The following is a 19,999-nucleotide window of genomic DNA, read 5'->3' as shown; positions in this document are numbered from 1 at the left end:
GATGCTCTCTGCGCTTTTAACGGACCTCTGAGACTATCACAGTGCAGGTGCATTTATACGGAGACTTGATTACACACAGGTGGATTGTATTTATCATCATTAGTTATTTAGGTCAACATTGGATCATTCAGAGATCCTCACCGAACTTCTGGAGAGAGTTTTCTGCGCTGAAAGTAAAGGGGCTGAATAATTTTGCACGCCCAATTTTTCAGTTTTTGATTTGTTAAAAAAGTTAGAAATATCCAATAAATGTCGTTCCACTTCATGATTGTGTCCCACTTGTTGTTGATTTTTCACAAAAAAATACAGTTTTCTATCTTTATGTTTGAAGCCTGAAATGTGGCAAAAGGTCGCAAAGTTCAAGGGGGCCGAATACTTTCGCAAGGCACTGTATTATAAATGTATGCATTATCTATGCTCTAATATCAGGTGGTATTGGTATTCCTTTTAAAGGAGAAAAAAAGATTAATTACATAATTGGTATGACTATGAATTGTACTGATCACATAGCAATCACACTAAAACAAAGTAGCCTATTATTGGAAATAACAAAGCACGCAGGCCATTGTGTGTGTGTGTGTGTCTCCTTCCTGAAGCTTCACACCACCCACACAGCCAGATCTGGCCGATCAACCGACCGCACACACTCACTGATCGACCACTCACACACACACACACATCGACACACCAACCACACACACACACACACACACACACACACACACACACACACACACACACACACACACACACACACACACACACACACACACACACACACACACACACTCACTCACTCACTCACTCACTCACTCACTCACTCACTCACTCACTCACTCACTCACTCACTCACTCAGACCCCACACCTTACTAATTAGCCTCTGTATTTAGGGGACAGTTTGACTGTGGACTAAAAGTGAGCAAAAGAGAAGCAGCCTGAGACAATTAGGGAGAGAGAAGAGGGAGGGAAATACAGAGGAAAGGAAGAATGTAGGAAGGGAGGGATGGAGAGAAACAGAGGAAGGGAGGAATGGAGGGAGGGACGAAGGGAGGGTGGAATAGAGGGAAAGAGGAACGGAGGGAGGAATGGAGGGATGGAGGAAAGGAGGGTATAACAGAGGGAAGAACGGAGGGAGAGGAGGAACAGAGTGGACGGAGGATGGAGGGAGGGACAGAGGAATGGAGGGAGAGACGGAGGGAGGAACAGACGGAGTGTCACGACTTCTACCGAAGTCGTTGCCTCTCCTTGTTCGGGCGGTGCTCGGCGTTCGACGTCACCGGTCTTCTAGCCATCATTGATCCTTTTTTCATTTTCCATTGGTTTTGTCTTGTCTTCCCACACACCTGTTTTCAATCCCATTCATTACCTGTTGTGTATTTAACCCTCTGTTTCCCCTCATGTCTTTGTCAGAGATTGTTTTATTGTCAGTATAGTGTGATTGTTGCATAGGTGCGCGTCGGGTCCTCGTACCCATGTTTGGTTTGTTTGTACATTTATTGTTTTGGAGCATACTCGTGGAACTTTATTAAAAGACTCCATTTTACACTCAGTTTGACTCTCCTGCGCCTGACTACCCTGCCACCTATTACACCTATGCATGACACGGAGGGAGGAACAGACGGAGGGAGGACAGTAGGGAAGGAGGAACAGAGAGAGGGAGTGGAGGGATTCCTACTGTCAGCAGTATCTGAGATGCACCTGCTACTCACCGGTAGCTCACCTGTGTTCCCTAGAAATGCTGTTTAGAATTAAAAATATTTGTACCAACACACTGAAGAAAGCTGCAAAGCCGAAACATCTGTGTAAGCCATCCCTGATGCAGTGAAAAAATATTTTTTAATTAAGTAAAGCTTTATGCAACATCTTTTGGAGTGCGGACCCATCCCACTTTTTGCTTATTTGAATTTATAGGCTTTACGCCACAAACAACATTTTGGGAGAGTGCGATAGTCCTCTTTTAATTATCAGTATCTGAGATGACATGGAGGGGGCCCCAACCACGCTCCCTTGGTCAGCTGTCCCCAGGATGTGTGTGTGTTTGTGTGTGTATGCTCCTGCGTGTGTATCCCCCGGCCTCCCGCCACACAGACTCCATCACAAAAGGCTACTGCAACCACTGCAGGTGTCTGTCCTTTCTCTTAACTCGCTGATCAGCTGCAACCTAAGGTTGAACAGCAATGCATTATGGGTACAAAGAAGCGACAAGAGAGAAAGAGAGGGACCATTGAGAGCTGAGAGCACCTTTAAAATAAACTCCCTGTTATCAAAGCCGGCGCTGTTGTAACAGCTTGGCCAATGAATCACTAGCCGAGTGGCAGTAACGGGCCCTGCCCCCTCGAGCCAGTGGAGGAAAGCACCACCAGTGTAATCACATTTCTATTTCCACACTCTCTTCCCTTTTCTTGTCTTCCTGCATGTCTTTTGTTTCCGCCTGTCTTTGTACACGCCATGTGAATACTCCATTTTCACACAGACAGATCATTCAATGCATAGACTCATCCAGCGATGACTGCACTCATAGCCGCGGGAAGTAGTTGGGGGTGGGGTGTATCATCTATATTGGTCCCCTAATACAGGGCTAGTAAAGGCCCAGTGCACTACTTTTGGGAAAAAACTGTAAACAAAATGTATTTGAGTGTTTACCAGCATTTGAGTCTGATAATTATCTGTACAACAGTTAATCTGATAAAACTTGTGGAATATAAAAATACTTGCTTGGTATACAATATGTTTTCCAGTTTCTTGAAATACTTGACAAATGCAACTTATTTCTATGTGAAAGCTGAAATCATCTATTCATTCCTTTTCCATTTTATCCAGAGCAACTTACCGTAGTGAGTGTATACATTTTCATACTTGTCCCCTGTGGGAATCAAACCCACAACCCTAGCATTACAAGTGCCATGCTCCACCAACTGAACCACATCATCACACCACATCAGCACAAACCACTTGAAATCTCAATTAGAGGTGACCGATAATGATTTTTCAACGCCGATACCGATTATTGGAGGACCAAAAAAGCCGATACCGATTAAATCTGACCATTTTTTTGTAATAATGACAATTACAACAATACTGAATGAACACTTATTTTAACTTAATATAATACATCGATAAAAATCAATTTAGCCTAAAAGAATAATAAAACATGTTCAATTTGGTTTAAATAATGCAAAAACAAAGTGTTGGAGAAGAAAGTAAAAGTGCAATATGTGCCATGTAAAAAAGCTAACGTTTAAGTTCCTTGCTAAGAACATGAGAACATATGAGAGCAGGTGGTTCCTTTTAACATGAGACTTCAATATTCCAAGGCAAGAGGTTATAGGTTATAGTATTTATATGACTATTTCTCTCTATACAATTTGTATTTCATATACAGTGCCTTGCGAAAGTATTCGGCCCCCTTGAACTTTGTGACCTTTTGCCACATTTCAGGCTTCAAACATAAAGATATAAAACTGTATTTTCTTGTGAAGAATCAACAACAAGTGGGACACAATCATGAAGTGGAACGACATTTATTGGATATTTCAAACTTTTTTAACAAATCAAAAACTGAAAAATTGGGCGTGCAAAATTATTCAGCCCCCTTAAGTTAATACTTTGTAGCGCCACCTTTTTCTGCGATTACAGCTGTAAGTCGCTTGGGGTGTCTCTATCAGTTTTGCACTTCGAGAGACTGAAATTCTTTCCCAATCCTCCTTGCAAAACAGCTCGAGCTCAGTGAGGTTGGATGGAGAGCATTTGTGAACAGCAGTTTTCAGTTCTTTCCACAGATTCGCGATTGGATTCAGGTCTGGACTTTGACTTGGCCATTCTAACACCTGGATATGTTTATTTTTGAATCATTCCATTGTAGATTTTGCTTTATGTTTTGGATCATTGTCTTGTTGGAAGACAAATCTCCATCCCAGTCTCAGGTCTTTTGCAGACTCCATCAGGTTTTCTTCCAGAATAGTCCTGTATTTGGCTCCATCCATCTTCCCATCAATTTTAACCATCTTCCCTGTCCCTGCTGAAGAAAAGCAGGCCCAAACCATGATGCTGCCACCACCATGTTTGACAGTGGGTATGGTGTGTTCAGGGTGATGAGCTGTGTTGCTTTTACGTCAAACATAACGTTTTGCATTGTTGCCAAAAAGTTCAATTTTGGTTTCATCTGACCAGAGCACCTTCTTCCACATGTTTGGTGTGTCTTCCAGGTGGCTTGTGGCAAACTTTAAACAACACTTTTTATGGATATCTTTAAGAAATGTCTTTCTTCTTGCCACTCTTCCATAAAGGCCAGATTTGTGCAATATACGACTGATTGTTGTAATATGGACAGAGTCTCCCACCTCAGCTGTAGATCTCTGCAGTTCATCCAGAGTGATCATGGGCCTCTTGGCTGCATCTCTGATCAGTCTTCTCCTTGTATGAGCTGAAAGTTTAGAGGGACGGCCAGGTCTTGGTAGATTTGCAGTGGTCTGATACTCCTTCCATTTCAATATTATCGCTTGCACAGTGCTCCATGGGATGTTTAAAGCTTGGGAAATCTTTTTGTATCCAAATCCGGCTTTAAACTTCTTCACAACAGTATCTCTGACCTGCCTGGTGTGTTCCTTGTTCTCTATGCTTTTAACAGACCTCTGAGACTATCACAGTGCATGTGCATTTATACAGAGACTTGATTACACACAGGTGGATTGTATTTATCATCATTAGTCATTTAGGTCAACATTGGATCATTCAGAGATCCTCACTGAACTTCTGGAGAGAGTTTGCTGCATTGAAAGTAAAGGGGCTGAATAATTTTGCACGCCCAATTTTTCAGTTTTTGATTTGTTAAAAAAGTTTGAAATATCCAATAAATGTCGTTCCACTTCATGATTGCGTCCCACTTGTTGTTGATTCTTCACAAAAAAATACAGTTTTCTATCTTTATGTTTGAAGCCTGAAATGTGGCAAAAGGTCGCAAAGTTCAAGGGGGCCGAATACTTTCGCAAGGCACTGTACCTTTGACAATTGGATGTTCTTATAGGCACTTTAGTATTGCCAGTGTAAAAGTATAGCTTCCGTCCCTCTCCTCGCCCCTATCTGGGCTCAAACCAGGAACACATCGACAACATCCACCCTCGAAGCATCGTTACCCATCGCTCCACAAAATCCGCAGCCCTTGCAGAGTAAGGGGAACAACTACTCTATGTCTCAGAGCGAGTGACGTTTGAAATGCTATTAGCACGCACCCCGCTAACTAGCTAGCCATTTCACATCGGTTACACCAGCCTAATCTCGGGAGTTGATAGGCTTGAAGTCATAAACAGCTCAATGCTTGAAGCACAGCGAAGAGCTGCTGACAAAACGCATGATAGTGCTGTTTGAATGAATGCTTACGAGCCTGCTGGTGCCTACCACAGCTCATTCAGACTGCTCTATCAAATATCACATCATAGACTTAATTATAACATAATAACATACAGAAATACGAGCCTTTGGTCATTAATATGGTCGAATCCGGAAACTATCATTTCGAAAACAAAACGTTTATTATTTCAGTGAAATACGGAACTGTTACGTATTTTATCTAACGGGTGGCATCCCTAAGTCTAAATATTGCTGTTACATTGTACAACCTTCAATGTTATGTCATAATTACGTAAAATTATGGCAAATTAGTTCGCAACGAGCCAGGTGGCCTAAACTGTTGCATATACCCTGACTCTGCATGCAATGAACGCAAGAGAAGTGACATAATTTCACCTGGTTAATATTGCCTGCTAACCTGGATTTCTTTTAGCTAAATATGCAGGTTTAAAAATACATACTTCTGTGTATTGATTTTAAGAAAGGCATTGGTGTTTATAGTTAGGTAGTCGTGCTTTTTTCGCTAATGTGCTTTTGTTAAATCATCCCCCGTTTGGCGAAGTTGGCTGTCTTTGTTAGGAAGAAAGAGTCTTCACGCAGTTCGCAATGAGCCAGGCGGCCCAAACTGCTGCATATACCCTGACTCTGTTGCAAGAGAAGTGACACATCTTACCTAGTTAAAAGAAATTCATGTTAGCAGGCAATATTAACTAAATATGCAGGTTTAAAAATATATACTTGTGTATTGATTTTAAGAAAGGCATTGATGTTTACGGTTAGGTACACGTTGGAGCAACGACAGTCCTTTTTTGCAAATGCGCACCACATCGATTATGCAACGCAGGACACGCTAGATAACTTCTTATGGCTGGGGGGCCGTATTGAGTAGCTTGGATGAATAAGTTGCCCAAAGTATACGGCCTGCTCCTCCGTCTCAGTTACTAATATATGCATATTATTATTAGTATTGGATAGAAAACACTCTAACATTTCTAAAACTGTTTGAATGATGTCTGTGTATAACATAACTCATATGGCAGGCAAAATCCTGAGTTGAAATCAAAACAGGAAGTGAGAAATCTGAGCTTTGTATGTATTCACCAGAGTCCCCAATGAAATCCCCTTGAGATATTGATGTTGCACTGCCTAGGGGTTCCACTAGATGTCAACCAATAATAGACATTTTAATGAGACTTCCATGGTGTTGTGGGAGTGAATGAGAGCAGAATGTATCAGGTGTCCATCAAGCAGCCAATTTCTGATCACGCTTATTCCTCATGGGGCGGCAGGGTAGCCTAGTGGTTAGAGTATTGGGCTAGTAACCGAAAGGTTTCAAGTTCGAATCCCCGAGTTGACAAGGTACAAATCTGTCGTTCTGCCCCTGAACAGGCAGTTAACCCACTGTTCCTAGGCCGTCATTGAAAATAAGAATTTGTTCTTAACTGACTTGCCTAGTAACATAAAGGTAAAAAAAAAAAAATGGTACCCACTTGCATTCCATTGCTCATGAAGACAAGGATTACTCCAGTTGGAACTTTATTGAAGCTATATGTTAAAAACATCCTAATGATTGATTCTGTACTTAGTTTGAAATGTTTCTTTGACCTGTAATATAACTTTTTAAAGTTTTTGTCCGATGTAACGTTGACCAGAATGAGCGTTTGGATATGTGTACCAAACGCGCTAACACAAGAAGGTATTTGAACATAACTAACGGATATTATCGAACGAAACAAACATTTATTGTGGACCTGGGATTCCTGGAGTGCTTTCTGATGTAGATCATCAAAGGAAAGGGAATATTTATCATGTAATTTCTTGTCTATGTTGACGCCATCATTGCAGCTATTGTGATTTTTTACTTCTGAGCGCCGTCTCAGATTATTGCATGGGTTTCCTTTTCCGTAAAAAAATTTTTAAATCAGACACAGCGGTTGCATTAAGGAGAGGCATATCTATAATTCCATGTATATAACTTGTATTATCATCTACATTTATGATGAGTATTTCTGTTGAATGATGTGGCTATGCAAAATCACTGGATGTTTTTGGAACTAGTGAATGTAACGCTCCAATGTAAACTCATATTTTGATAAATATGAACTTTATCAAACAAAACATACATATATTGTGTAACATCAAGTCCTATTAGTGTCATCTGATGAAGATCATCAAAGGTTAGTGATACATTTTATCTCTATTTGTGCTTTTTGAAACTCCTCTCTTTGGCTGGAAAAAAATGGCTGTGTTTTTCTGTGGCTATGTGGTGACCTAACATAATCGTTTGTGGTGCTTTTGCAGTGAAGCATATTTGAAATCGGACACTGTGGTGGGATTAACAACGAGCATAGCTTTAAAATTTGAGGAATTTTAATTATGAGATTTTTGATGTTTTGATATTGGCGCCATACACTTTGACTGGCTGTTGTCATATCGCTCCCGTTAACGGGATTGCAGCCATAAGAACATAAACTAATAATATCATCAACCATGTGTAGTTAACTAGTGATTATGATTCATTGATTGATTGATTGTTTTTTATAAGGTAAGTTTAATGCTAGCTAGCAACTTACTGTGGCTTCTTACCACATTCGCGTAACAGGCAGGCTCCTCGTGGAGTGCAATGAAAGGCAGGTGGTTAGAGCGTTGGACTAGTTAACTATAATGTTGCAAGATTGAATCCCCGAGCTGACAAGGTAAAAATCTGTCGTTCTGCCCAAAAAACAAGGCAGTTAACCAACTGTTCCTAGTGTAACGGATGTGAAACGGCTAGCTTAGTTAGCGGTGCGCGCTAAATAGCGTTTCAATCGGTGACGTCACTTGCTCTGAGACCTTGAAGTAGCAGAGGACGCAGCTTTTGTGGAGCGACGGGTAACGATGCTTCAGTGGGTGACTGTTGTTGATGTGTGCAGAGGGTCCCTGGTTCGCGCCCGGGTATGGGCGAGGGGACGGTCTATAGTTATACAGTTACACTAGGCCGTCATTGAAAATAAGAATGTGTTCTTTAACTGACTTGCCTAGTTAAATAAAGGTATAAAAAAATAAAATATATATATTTTTTTTTTATTGGCCAAATCGGTGTCCAAAAATACAGATTTCCGGTTGTTATGAAAACTTTAAATCAGCCCTAATTAATCGGCCATTACGATTAATCGGTCAACCTTTAGTCTCAATGTACTCAATTACTATATTTTGCATAGTTTTCTTCATGGTGATGGTAAGTGTCACGAGTCCGACTGAGAGTGGTTTCCCTTCCCGGTCGGGTGGCGCTCAGCGGTCGTCATCACCGGCCTATTAGCTGCCACTGATTGTCTTTCCTCCCCCTCCTTGTATGTTTATTGGTAGCACCTGTTTGTGATGATTAGTTTGTCTTAGACAGCCGATCCGCCTGGTTGTTGTGCGGGATTATTCATTGTAACCTTCGGCTCTGTAGTAGAGGAATGTGTTAGTTCCTGGTCATGCATTTTTCAGTAGTCATTTTTCATTCCCTGTGTTTTGGGGCCGTTATTATTGTGAGCACCCTGTGGTGCGTTGGTGCAATTAAAGAGCACAGCATTGTACTCTCTGTCTCCTGCGTTTGACTCCACACCCACAACACCCGGAGTATTACAGTAAGTCTACAGATACAAACCTAGATGGCCAGCTTTTATATTGTCCGCTAATACTAGTTAAGGCCCAGTGCACTACTTTTGTGAGATTTTTTTTTTTTTTTCAGCGGGGACACCTCAAATGCTGCACTGCCCTTGTAAAACAAAACAACAACAAAATAATCTCCATCATAAACACAGTCAGAAATTATGACAGAAATGAAACTGCAAAGCAACTGAAATGAACTAAAGCACAAAAGAGAATCAAAGTAATTTTAGTTATTGCCAAGTAATTTCCGTTTATTGCCAAGTCATTTCAGTTTATTGCAGATGTGAGACAAGGAGAGCAGGGAAAGGATGTGGTGGAAATATGTAGGTGATCTAACGCATATAATTAAATAGAGCATCATCCCCTCTAGTAAATTACATATCTCTATGACGTAACTAATCAGTGTAAGAACATGATAGAATGCATCTGAAGCTATACATAGGCCTTGCCGAATGGGCCAAGAAATGTTAAGGGAGTACCTGACCACTGTATTGCTGGTTGCTTTTGTTGTTGTTGTCTTGGCACTCACCTGCGTATGCCATATTCTTGGGGTTCCCGTACGGTGTCCCGGGCTGGACAGGACTATACACAGGATTCATGTCGGAAGACAGTCTACTCTTACTGCAGGGAGAACAGACATACAGAGAGAAAGAGACAGAGAGACAAAAATAAAAATTAATTCGCAATTAAGTTTGGGAAACATCTACAATACAGTGACCCCCTCTCATATCATTACCAAGCCTTGCAATGCCAAGAACTGAGCAAAGAAAAGAGTCCCTCATCCAGATGGTCATGGGGCTGAGTTCACAGACCAGTTACATCATGCCAATAAAGCAAATTGAATTGAAAAGAATTGAGAGAGAGTGAGAGTGAGAGAGAGCAAAAGAGAGAGAGACATGAACACAAAGTGAAATGAAAAACATGGCTTTCAATAGTTATTAATTGAGGATATGCATTAGCTCAGAGGTCCCCATCTTGAAAGTGTTCCAGAGCCAGCTTGAAGACATTTGACGTCTGCAAAACTAAACTGTACTCCACAAAAACTACAGTAACTCATAACATTGTAGCAGGTATGATCTTGTAATACGTTTTTTCCAATGTCAGTGAGAAGGCAGCAATTTATATTCACTGGTTAAAGGTAATCCATGAGAAAATGCCCAGCACACAATACAAATATTTACTCCCAAAATTCAGAAAAGAAAAGTATTATGGTATGACGAGCATTACGGTAGTTTTGACTGTTTGGAACATGGGTAAACAGTAAGAACACACAGAGTACAAACGTGACACAAGGAAATTCTTCGGCCTGAGCACTTTTTGTTCCCTTTTTTCTCTTATCCACAACTTCTCTCTACCTCTACCTTTTTATCAAACTGTTTCCACCACCAATCTCTTTCACAAAAATGCACGCTTCATATTGGACAAGATCAGGCAGGCCCTCCCTGTTTCAGTCTATTTTCCCTAATGAACCATAACATGAGCCTGGTTTCCTCATCAGCTGTGTGACCATTGATCAGTCAAACTCGATGAAAGTGGCCTCCCGAGTGGCACAGCGGTCTTAGACACTGCATCATGGTGCCACTAAAGTCTGGGGTTTGATCCAACCAGCCGTGACCGGGGGTCCCATAGGGAGTTGCAGCGATGAGACAAGATCGTAACTACCATGGATATCACAAAATTGAGGGAAAAAGGGGGTTATAATAATAAACTAAACTAGATGAAAGCATTATGATAAAAGGAAAAATACACACAGGGATTTCCCACCATGTTGCCCGCCTATCCAGTCCTTTCAGTTCAGTGGTCAAAATGATACATTGAAACACAGAGGTTTTGAATTGGAAAAAAGAGAGGAGAAGGAGGAGGAGCCAACCGGAGGACATATCAGCAGGGTGTATTACAGTTCATGACATACAAAACATTTTGGAACAATGTTGTCGATTTTCGAAACAGTACACACAAGACACAGGACTGAGACCTTTTGCAAAACAGTAAATGCATTATTTAACGGAGTTGCCTTCTATAGACGGTTGACATCTAGTGGAAGCAGTAGGAAGTGAATCTTCATTCATATCGCAATGGGATTTCAATAGGGAATGGTTTGAAAATATACCAACCTCAGATTTCTCACTTCCTGTTTGGATTTCTTCTCAGGTTCTTGCCTGCCATATGAGTTCTGTTATACTCACAGACATCATTCAAACAGTTTCAGAAACTTCAGAGTGTTTCCTATCCAATACCAATAATAATATGCATATATTTGCAAATGAGCCTGAGGAGCAGGCCGTTTACTCTGGGCACCTTTCATCCAAGCTACCCAATAGTGCCCCTGCAGCCAAAAGGCACACACCTGGCTATATAAAGGTCCCACAGTTGACAATGCATGTCAAAGCAAAAACCAAGCCTGAGGTTAAAAGTATTCTCTGTAGAGCTCAGAGACAGGATTGTGTCGAGGCACATATCTGGGGAAGGGTACCAAAACATGTCTGCAGCATTGAAGGACCCCAAGAACACAGTGGCCTCCATCATTCTTAAATGGAAGAAGTTTGGAACCACCAAAACTCTTCCTCGAGCTGGCCGCCCAGCCAAACCGAGCAATAGAGGGAGAAGGGCCTTGGGCAGGGAGGTGACCAAGAACCCGATGGTCACTCTGACAGAGCTCCAGAGTTCCTATGTGGAGATGTGAGAACTTTCCAGAAGGACAACCATCTCTGCAGTACTACATCAATCAGGCCTTTATGGTAGAGTGGTAAGACAGAAAAAAAAGAAAAACAATAAATAAAACACTGTTTCCCATGCTTGTTCAATGAACCATAAACAATTAATGAGCATGCACCTGTCTACTGACTCTGAAAAACACCAAAAGAAAGATGCCCAGGGTCCCTGCACATCTGTGTGAATGTGCCTGCAGATGTGGCCAGGGAAATAAATTATAATGTCCGTAATGTGAGACGCTTAAGACAGCGCTACAGGGAGACAGGACAGACAGCTGTTCATCCTCGCAGTGGCAGACCACGTGTATCAACACCTGCACAGGATCAGTACATCCAAACATCACACCTGTGGGACAGATACAGGATGACAACAACAACTGCCCAACTTACACCAGGGATGCACGATCCCTCCATCAGTGCTCAGACCGTCTGCAAAAAAAGGCTGAGAGAGGCTGGACTGAGGGCTGTTGTAAGGCAGGTCCTCACCAGACATCACCGGCAACAACGTCGTCTAAGGGCACAAACCCACCGTCTCTGGACCAGACAGGACTGGCAAAAAGTGCTCTTCACTGACAAGTCGCGGTTTTGTCTCACCAGGGGTGTTGGCCGAATTCGCGTTTATCATCGAAGGAATGAGCGTTACACCGAGGTCTGTACTCTGGAGCGATTTGGAGGTGGAGGATCCGTCAGGGTCTGGGGCAGTGTGTCACAGCATCATCGGACTGAGCTTGTTGTCATTGCAGGCAATCTCAATGCTATGCGTTACAGGGAAGATATCCTCCTCTCTTATGTGGTAACCTTCCTGTAGGCTCATCCTGACATGACCCTCCAGCATCACAATGCCACCAGACATACTGCTCATTCTGTGCATGATTTCCTGCAAGGCAGGAATGTCAGTGTTCTGCCATAGCCAGCGAAGGGCCCGGATGTCACGTCTGGGATCTGTTGGATCGGTGGGATCTGTTGGATCGGAGGGTGAGGGCTAGGGCCATTCCCCCTAGAAATGTCCGGGAACTTGCAGGTGCCTTGGTGGAAGAGTGGGGTAACATCTCACAGAGGGAACTGGCAAATATGGTGCAGTCCATGAGGAGGAGGAGATGCACTGCGGTACTTAATGCAGGTGGTGGTCACCAGATACTGACTTTTGATTTTGATCCCCCCCCCCCCCCCTTTGTTCAGGGACACATTATTCCATTTCTGTTAGTCACATGTCTGTGGAACTTGTTCAGTTTATGTCTCAGTTGTTGAATCTTGTTATGTTCATACAAATATTTACACATGTTAAATTTGCTGAAAATAAAAGCAGTTGACAGTAAGAGACGTTTCCTTTTTTGCTGAGTTTATTACATAGGCTGGTTTGCTGACAGGTTTGTAGATTTTCCATCACCAAACAGAAAAACAATGCACAATAGAAATACAGAAAGATGAATACAATGGAGGAACACAACTGATTTGAATGGATAGGCCTGAATCCACACCAAAGCAAACCTCTAAAATGGAAGGTCACAATGTTGGAGATGACAACTTAGGAGTAACCCAAACTTACTTAGAAGTAACCCAACTTCATTGTCTGCATCTTTGAATGCAATGCTGTCAGAAATCGTAAAAATTCGGCCCCCTTGAACTTTGCGAACTTTTGCCACATTTCAGGCTTCAAACATAAAGATATAAAACTGTATTTTTTTGTGAAGAATCAACAACAAGTGGGACACAATCATGAAGTGGAACGACATTTATTGGATATTTCAAACTTTTTTAACAAAACAAAAACTGAAAAATTGGGCGTGCAAAATTATTCAGCCCCCTTAAGGTAATACTTTGTAGCGCCACCTTTTGCTGCGATTACAGCTGTAAGTCGCTTGGGGTATGTCTCTATCAGTTTTGCACATCGAGAGACTGAAAGTTTTTCCCATTCCTCCTTGCAAAACAGCTCGAGCTCAGTGAGGTTGGATGGAGAGCATTTGTGAACAGCAGTTTTCAGTTCTTTCCACAGATTCTCGATTGGATTCAGGTCTGGACTTTGACTTGGCCATTCTAACACCTGGATATGTTTATTTTTGATCCATTCCATTGTAGATTTTGCTTTATGTTTTGGATCATTGTCTTGTTGGAAGACAAATCTCCGTCCCAGTCTCAGGTCTTTTGCAGACTCCATCAGGTTTTCTTCCAGAATGGTCCTGTATTTGGCTCCATCCATCTTCCCATCAATTTTAACCATCTTCCCTGTCCCTGCTGAAGAAAAGCAGGCCCAAACCATGATGCTGCCACCACCATGTTTGACAGTGGGGATGATGTGGTCAGGGTGATGAGCTGTGTTGCTTTTACGCCAAACATAACGTTTTGCATTGTTGCCAAAAAGTTCAATTTTGGTTTCATCTGACCAGAGCACCTTCTTCCACATGTTTGGTGTGTCTCCCAGGTGGCTTGTGGCAAACTTTAAACGACACTTTTTATGGATATCTTTTAAGAAATGGCTTTCTTCTTGCCACTCTTCCATAAAGGCCAGATTTGTGCAATATACGACTGATTGTTGTCCTATGGACAGAGTCTCCCACCTCAGCTGTAGATCTCTGCAGTTCATCCAGAGTGATCATGGGCCTCTTGGCTGCATCTCTGATCAGTCTTCTCCTTGTATGAGCTGAAAGTTTAGAGGGACGGCCAGGTCTTGGTAGATTTGCAGTGGTCTGATACTCCTTCCATTTCAATATTATCGCTTGCACAGTGTTCCTTGGGATGTTTAAAGCTTGGGAAATCTTTTTGTATCCAAATCCAGCTTTAAACTTCTTCACAACAGTATCTCGGACCTGCCTGGTGTGTTCCTTGTTCTTCATGATGCTCTCTGCGCTTTTAACGGACCTCTGAGACTATCACAGTGCAGGTGCATTTATACGGAGACTTGATTACACACAGGTGGATTGTATTTATCATCATTAGTCATTTAGGTCAACATTGGATCATTCAGAGATCCTCACTGAACTTCTGGAGAGAGTTTGCTGCACTGAAAGTAAAGGGGCTGAATAATTTTGCACGCCCAATTTTTCAGTTTTTGATTTGTTAAAAAAGTTAGAAATATCCAATAAATGTCGTTCCACTTCATGATTGTGTCCCACTTGTTGTTGATTCTTCACAAACAAAATACAGTTTTATATCTTTATGTTTGAAGCCTGAAATGTGGCAAAAGTTCGCAAAGTTCAAGGGGGCCGAATACTTTCGCAAGGCACTGTATATTGGCTATATTCTACAAACATATTGGCTGTGTTGCACATATATGTGCCATATACAGTGTACTACACATAAATTGTCCTTATACTGTACATATAGCATACAGCGCTACCCAAGTAAGTACAGGACTGCAGGGTTTCCGAGCTGCTACCCACTCACTGCAGTAAGACCGGCACCTACCTACCTACCTCAGCCTTCCCAAAATAAACTGGTGGATTGTTGGGAGAAAAACCTGCTGCTCTGCTACAAACAAAGCATCAAGACTCTGTGGGCTCAGAGGATTCATGACAGCAGAATGCCAGCGAAGGGCTGTCTAAATATACACACGACAAATAGCAGTTTCATGCAAAACATGTATGCTTTCAGGGTTGGGTAGGTTACATTCTAAATGTAATCAGTTAGTTACTAGTTACCTGTCCAAAATTGTAAATCAGTAACGTAATAGTGGTCTCTGATATGTGGTCAGACTCACTCAGGTGGAACAAACTTAAACGTGTGCCCTTTTTTTAATGATGAATTGAATGTCATTGAAAAAACAGAAAGGTGTCAATGAATTTTTTTGCAAACATCCTTTCTGAATTTAACAGTAATCCAAAAGCAATCACCTATTTTTTCAAAAGTATCTGTAATCTGATTACAATATTGTAGTTGGTAACGTAACTGATTACAGTTAGTTTTTTTAAACTCATATTCCATGTAATCTCCTCAACCCTGTATGCTTCCTACATATATAGTATTATTATTCACTGTATAACATAAGGCCTATACTCTGTCACTGAGTAGCAGTTAGAGATATAGAGGAGAGCGTACACTTGAAATCAATCATATGTTTTCACCCAAAACACATGTTTGATATGTCCAAGTAGGGTTTTATAATTTAGCCTTTAACACAAGGCCTTTACTCTGATATGACTGTCACTGAGCAGCAGATATGGGAGGGGATTGTAAACCACGGACTGGTAGACCTGGAAAATGCAGAGAAGAGAGAGTGGAGTAGGAGGACAGTGAGTAAGCAAATCCTCCTCTCCCTTTCTGTGCTTTAGTGGATAGATTCAAGCACTCCTGTCACTGTCTGGCTAATCATGGATCCTTCAGTAGGTGTTAACACGGCCAGTCTGAGGCACCAACACAAACCTCTCATTCAACCATACAAATGTTTACGACGCAAGCATTCACTGTAATATAGTAATAGTATAGTATAGAGTGGAGACAACACATAAAGCAATATATTGTGCATAAAGGTTGGGAAAGACAATAATATCATAGGTAAAAAGTACACAAATAGAGAACAAGTCAAGACTTCCGCATTCCACCCAAACCTGTGACATGGAAAGTGCAGAAATAAAACAACAATTTATCCAGTTTTCTCAGTACCAACTGCTTTTTGCATATACTGCAGAGAAAAAAAGGTAAAATGTTGAATTATATCAAGCTAGTACACTATAATATATAAATACTGGTAAGGCCTTACGGTGTGGTATCCACTTTGCATAACTTTCATCACATTCAAACATATTCATTTGGTGACATGTTTAGAGGTTGGCAAGACATGAACCTCAACCTCACACCTGTGTAACCTATTCAGTGAGGTGAAACATTTCAGAATGTTGCAGATATAAATGTAATGGATACCACCGACACGATTCCCTATTCTACACAATCTATTTCTATCTCAGTGTTCTGTTAGGGAGTGGTCAAAATGTACACAATTGTTACCAGAAGGAAAATTGAGGAGGGTCATGCTTTTTCATGTAAAATAATGACAAATCACGCATTCCCGATTCTTTCATAGAATGTAATGGACGCATATGATGTCTGTACAATACTTTTTTGAAGGTTGTACTGATTATGATGAGCTAATGCTAAGCTAATTACCAGCTATATGTGGCACCATGTTTGTTGACATCATACAATGCATTCTGGTTGTAACGTAAACATCTGTCAGACCAAAGATGATATAACAAAATGAGGTGAAGGGATGGTTCACTCGTCTTTCCAGTACTTCCAGAAGTGAATGATGGTAGACGACACACCCCCTTCAGCATGCATACTGCAAACAGACCCAACTCATCTTGTAACATCTTATCTTAGGTTGACATGATAAAACTGTGTTTGTGCAAAATGATTGTGAAAAAACTGTGGCCAGCTCAAATGCTGACTGTTGCGTCAATCGTAACTTTACATTCTAAATAAGTGTTCTAATCACACCGGTTTGAGTGCACGCTGCAGGGTCCGCTGTAGAATGACAACACCCGTATGTTCATAAGTGTCAAAGGGTTAAGTTGATTGGCTCTCAAAGTTTTCCGTCAAACCCAGTATTATCTCCACCACGGCACTTGCAGTGAAGCGCACTTCTTCTTATTTTTGTTCTTGGGTTCTTAGCCAGATGCGGTAAGAGGTAAGTTGCACTTTAATTACCTTCTGCCTTTGGAATATGATATATTTCTGGAGTAAGATAAGTATTTCTAAGATATACAGTACCAGTCAAACGTTTGGACCCTACTCATTCCCGGGTTTTTATTTATTTTTTTACTATTTTCTACATTGTAGAATAATAACAAAGACATCAAAACTATGAAATAGCACATATGGAATCATTTAGTAACCCAAAAAGTGTTAAACACATCAAAATATATTTTATTTTATTTTTTAGATTATTTTTGAGATTCATAGTAGCCACCCTATGCCTTGATGACAGATTTGCACACTCTTGGCATTCTCTCAACCAGATTCATGAGGTAGTCACCTGGAATGCATTTCAATTAACAGGTGTGCCTTGTTAAAAGTTAATTTGTGGAATTTCTTTCATTCTTAATGTTTGAGCCAATCAGTTCTCGACAAAGCATTTCTGCATGGACCTCGCTTTGTACATAGGGGCATTGTCATGCTGAAACAGGTAAGGGCCTTCTCCTTCACTGGAACTATGGAACTATGGGAAATCTAGCACGACCCACGACAAGCACGACCCATGAAAAACAGACCCAGACCATTATTCCTCCTCCACCAAACTTTACAGTGTTCCCTATGCATTCGGGCAGGTAGCGTTCTCCTGGCATCCTCCAAACCCAGATTTGTTCGTTAGACTACCAGATAGTGATGTGCGATTCATTACTCCAGAAAACATGTTTCCGCTGCTCCAGATTCCAATGGCGGCTTTACACCAATTCAGCCAACGCTTGGCATTGCACATGGTGATCTTAGGCTTGTTGTGTAGCTGCTCGGTCATGGAAACCCATTTTATGAAGCTCCTGATGAACAGTTATTGTGCTGATATTGCTTCCAGAGGCAGTTTGGCACTCGGTAGTGAGTGTTGCAACCAAGGACAGACCATTTTTACATGCTATATGCTTCAGCACTCTGTGGTCCCGTTCGGTGAGCTTGTGTGGCCTACAGCTACGGGACTGAGTCATTGTTGCTCCTAGACGTTTCCACTTCACAATAACAGCACTTAGTTGACCGGGGCAGCTCTAGCGGAGCAGAAAACTGACTTGTTGGAAAGATGGCATCCTATGACGGTGCCATGTTAAAAGTCAATGAGCTCAGTAAGGCCATTCTACTGCCACTGTTTGTCTGTGGAGATTGCATGGCTGTGTGCTCGATTTTATACACCTGTCAGCAACGAGTGTGGCTGAAATAGCCAAATCCACTAATTTGAAGGGATGTCCACATACTTTTGTATATATGGTGTAGCTAGCTAACTAGCTATCTAGTTAGCTAGCTTTGGCTATCCCAGAATCTGACAGAAAAAGTTTAATCTCCTGTTTTAGCTCCCCATATGATCTATTTTTGGTTGCCTAACTAGTCTACTTGTCATTGGTATAAAGAGTGACTAGATGAATCAGATGTGTGTGGCAATAGCTAACTAGCTATCACATTAGGTTACAACTAGATAAACTGCCTAAGCTAGCTAACTAGCTGCAGTGTCAACCATGTAGCTAGCTAACATTAGCTAGATCTACAGGTCAGTTCCCCACAGCATCCTCCCACACATTGCTCTCTCTGTGTGTATGTCTAAATGTCATTCTGTTTTTATGACAAGGCCTATAAGCACCTCTGTACAGTCAGTGTATCATCCCAGTAAGATTTTTGTGCCATATATAAATCAAGATTGTTTTGTGTGTGTCATTTTATTTACCGCTTGTAGCAGCACAACTTAGGGGGGAGGAGAATGGACCAGCCAAAAAAGAAAATACCCTTCAATGTGGAAAGGAGAGGTTCGGAAGAGGATGTAGTCTAAATCCGGTTTTGTCTAGAAGGGTTACAGCTTTTGTCAAAAATGTACTTTTCATAGCAGGCTAGGAGTAGGTTAAGGTTAGGAAAAGGGATAGGGTTGGCTAAAATGCAACAACAAAAAACTTTTTACGTCAATTTAATTCCATGTTGAAATGTATCTGATTTGCATACTAGTAACATGATTGATATTGACATTTCGGTATTGATTGTTTGACCATTGTAACACTTACCTGCTCATTCTGAGTGAAAAATTAAACATCACACTTGGTGTAAATAGTTTTTGTATGCATTCACCATCACATGTAATTGAAACGATAATGTAAAATACATTTTTATTAATGCTATTGAAATTGTAAAATTATTCCAATGTCTCAAGTTCCATATACATTTTTATGAAATTGTGCATATTGTTAGATATTCAATCAACATTGAATGACCGAAATTGAAACTGTACAGCCTACGGACTTTGTTTGACGTCAGTCTTCTTTGAAGAATACCTGTGCTGGTGGACATTTGCAAGATGGTGCTGACAGGCTTTCACAATAAATTAATGTCAAATCAATTGTTGTCTTTTTGGTTTGTTGTCACAGTTTACCATAAGGTGCAAAAATTACCAAAGATATGTTTGACCTCTGGTTGGTATTGTCATCGGAACAATTTAGTCCTTTTTGAGCAGAATAAGGTCGATTTATCTATTTGACAAGCATTCTGTACATTAGAAATAAAGTATTTCCTAATTTTCCATGGCAATCGACTGTGGCAATTTACCCAACACTTTTTATGAATGGAAATTAAAGTTGGTGTACTGCTATTTTATTTGCTTACTATTTATGTTATCCAAAAGTGTCTG

The 19,999-nt window shown here is 41.1% G+C and overlaps 1 protein-coding gene across 2 annotated transcripts in view; it reads right to left on the bottom strand.

Annotated features, from left to right (window-relative positions):
- Window positions 1–19,999, bottom strand: part of LOC135550857 (protein FAM168A-like) — a 57,472-nt gene that overhangs the window by 28,247 nt on the left and 9,226 nt on the right. For both annotated transcript variants that reach the window (XM_064982032.1, XM_064982033.1), the window contains exon 2: window positions 9,513–9,604. In XM_064982032.1, coding sequence (XP_064838104.1) covers window positions 9,513–9,582 — 70 coding nt within the window. In that variant the 5' untranslated portion in view covers window positions 9,583–9,604. The remainder of the gene's footprint in view (window positions 1–9,512; window positions 9,605–19,999) is intronic.

This window comes from Oncorhynchus masou, chromosome 12, assembly GCF_036934945.1.
Source record: "Oncorhynchus masou masou isolate Uvic2021 chromosome 12, UVic_Omas_1.1, whole genome shotgun sequence".
Taxonomy (NCBI): Eukaryota; Metazoa; Chordata; class Actinopteri; order Salmoniformes; family Salmonidae; genus Oncorhynchus; species Oncorhynchus masou.
This window is presented reverse-complemented; position numbering and strand designations above follow the sequence as displayed.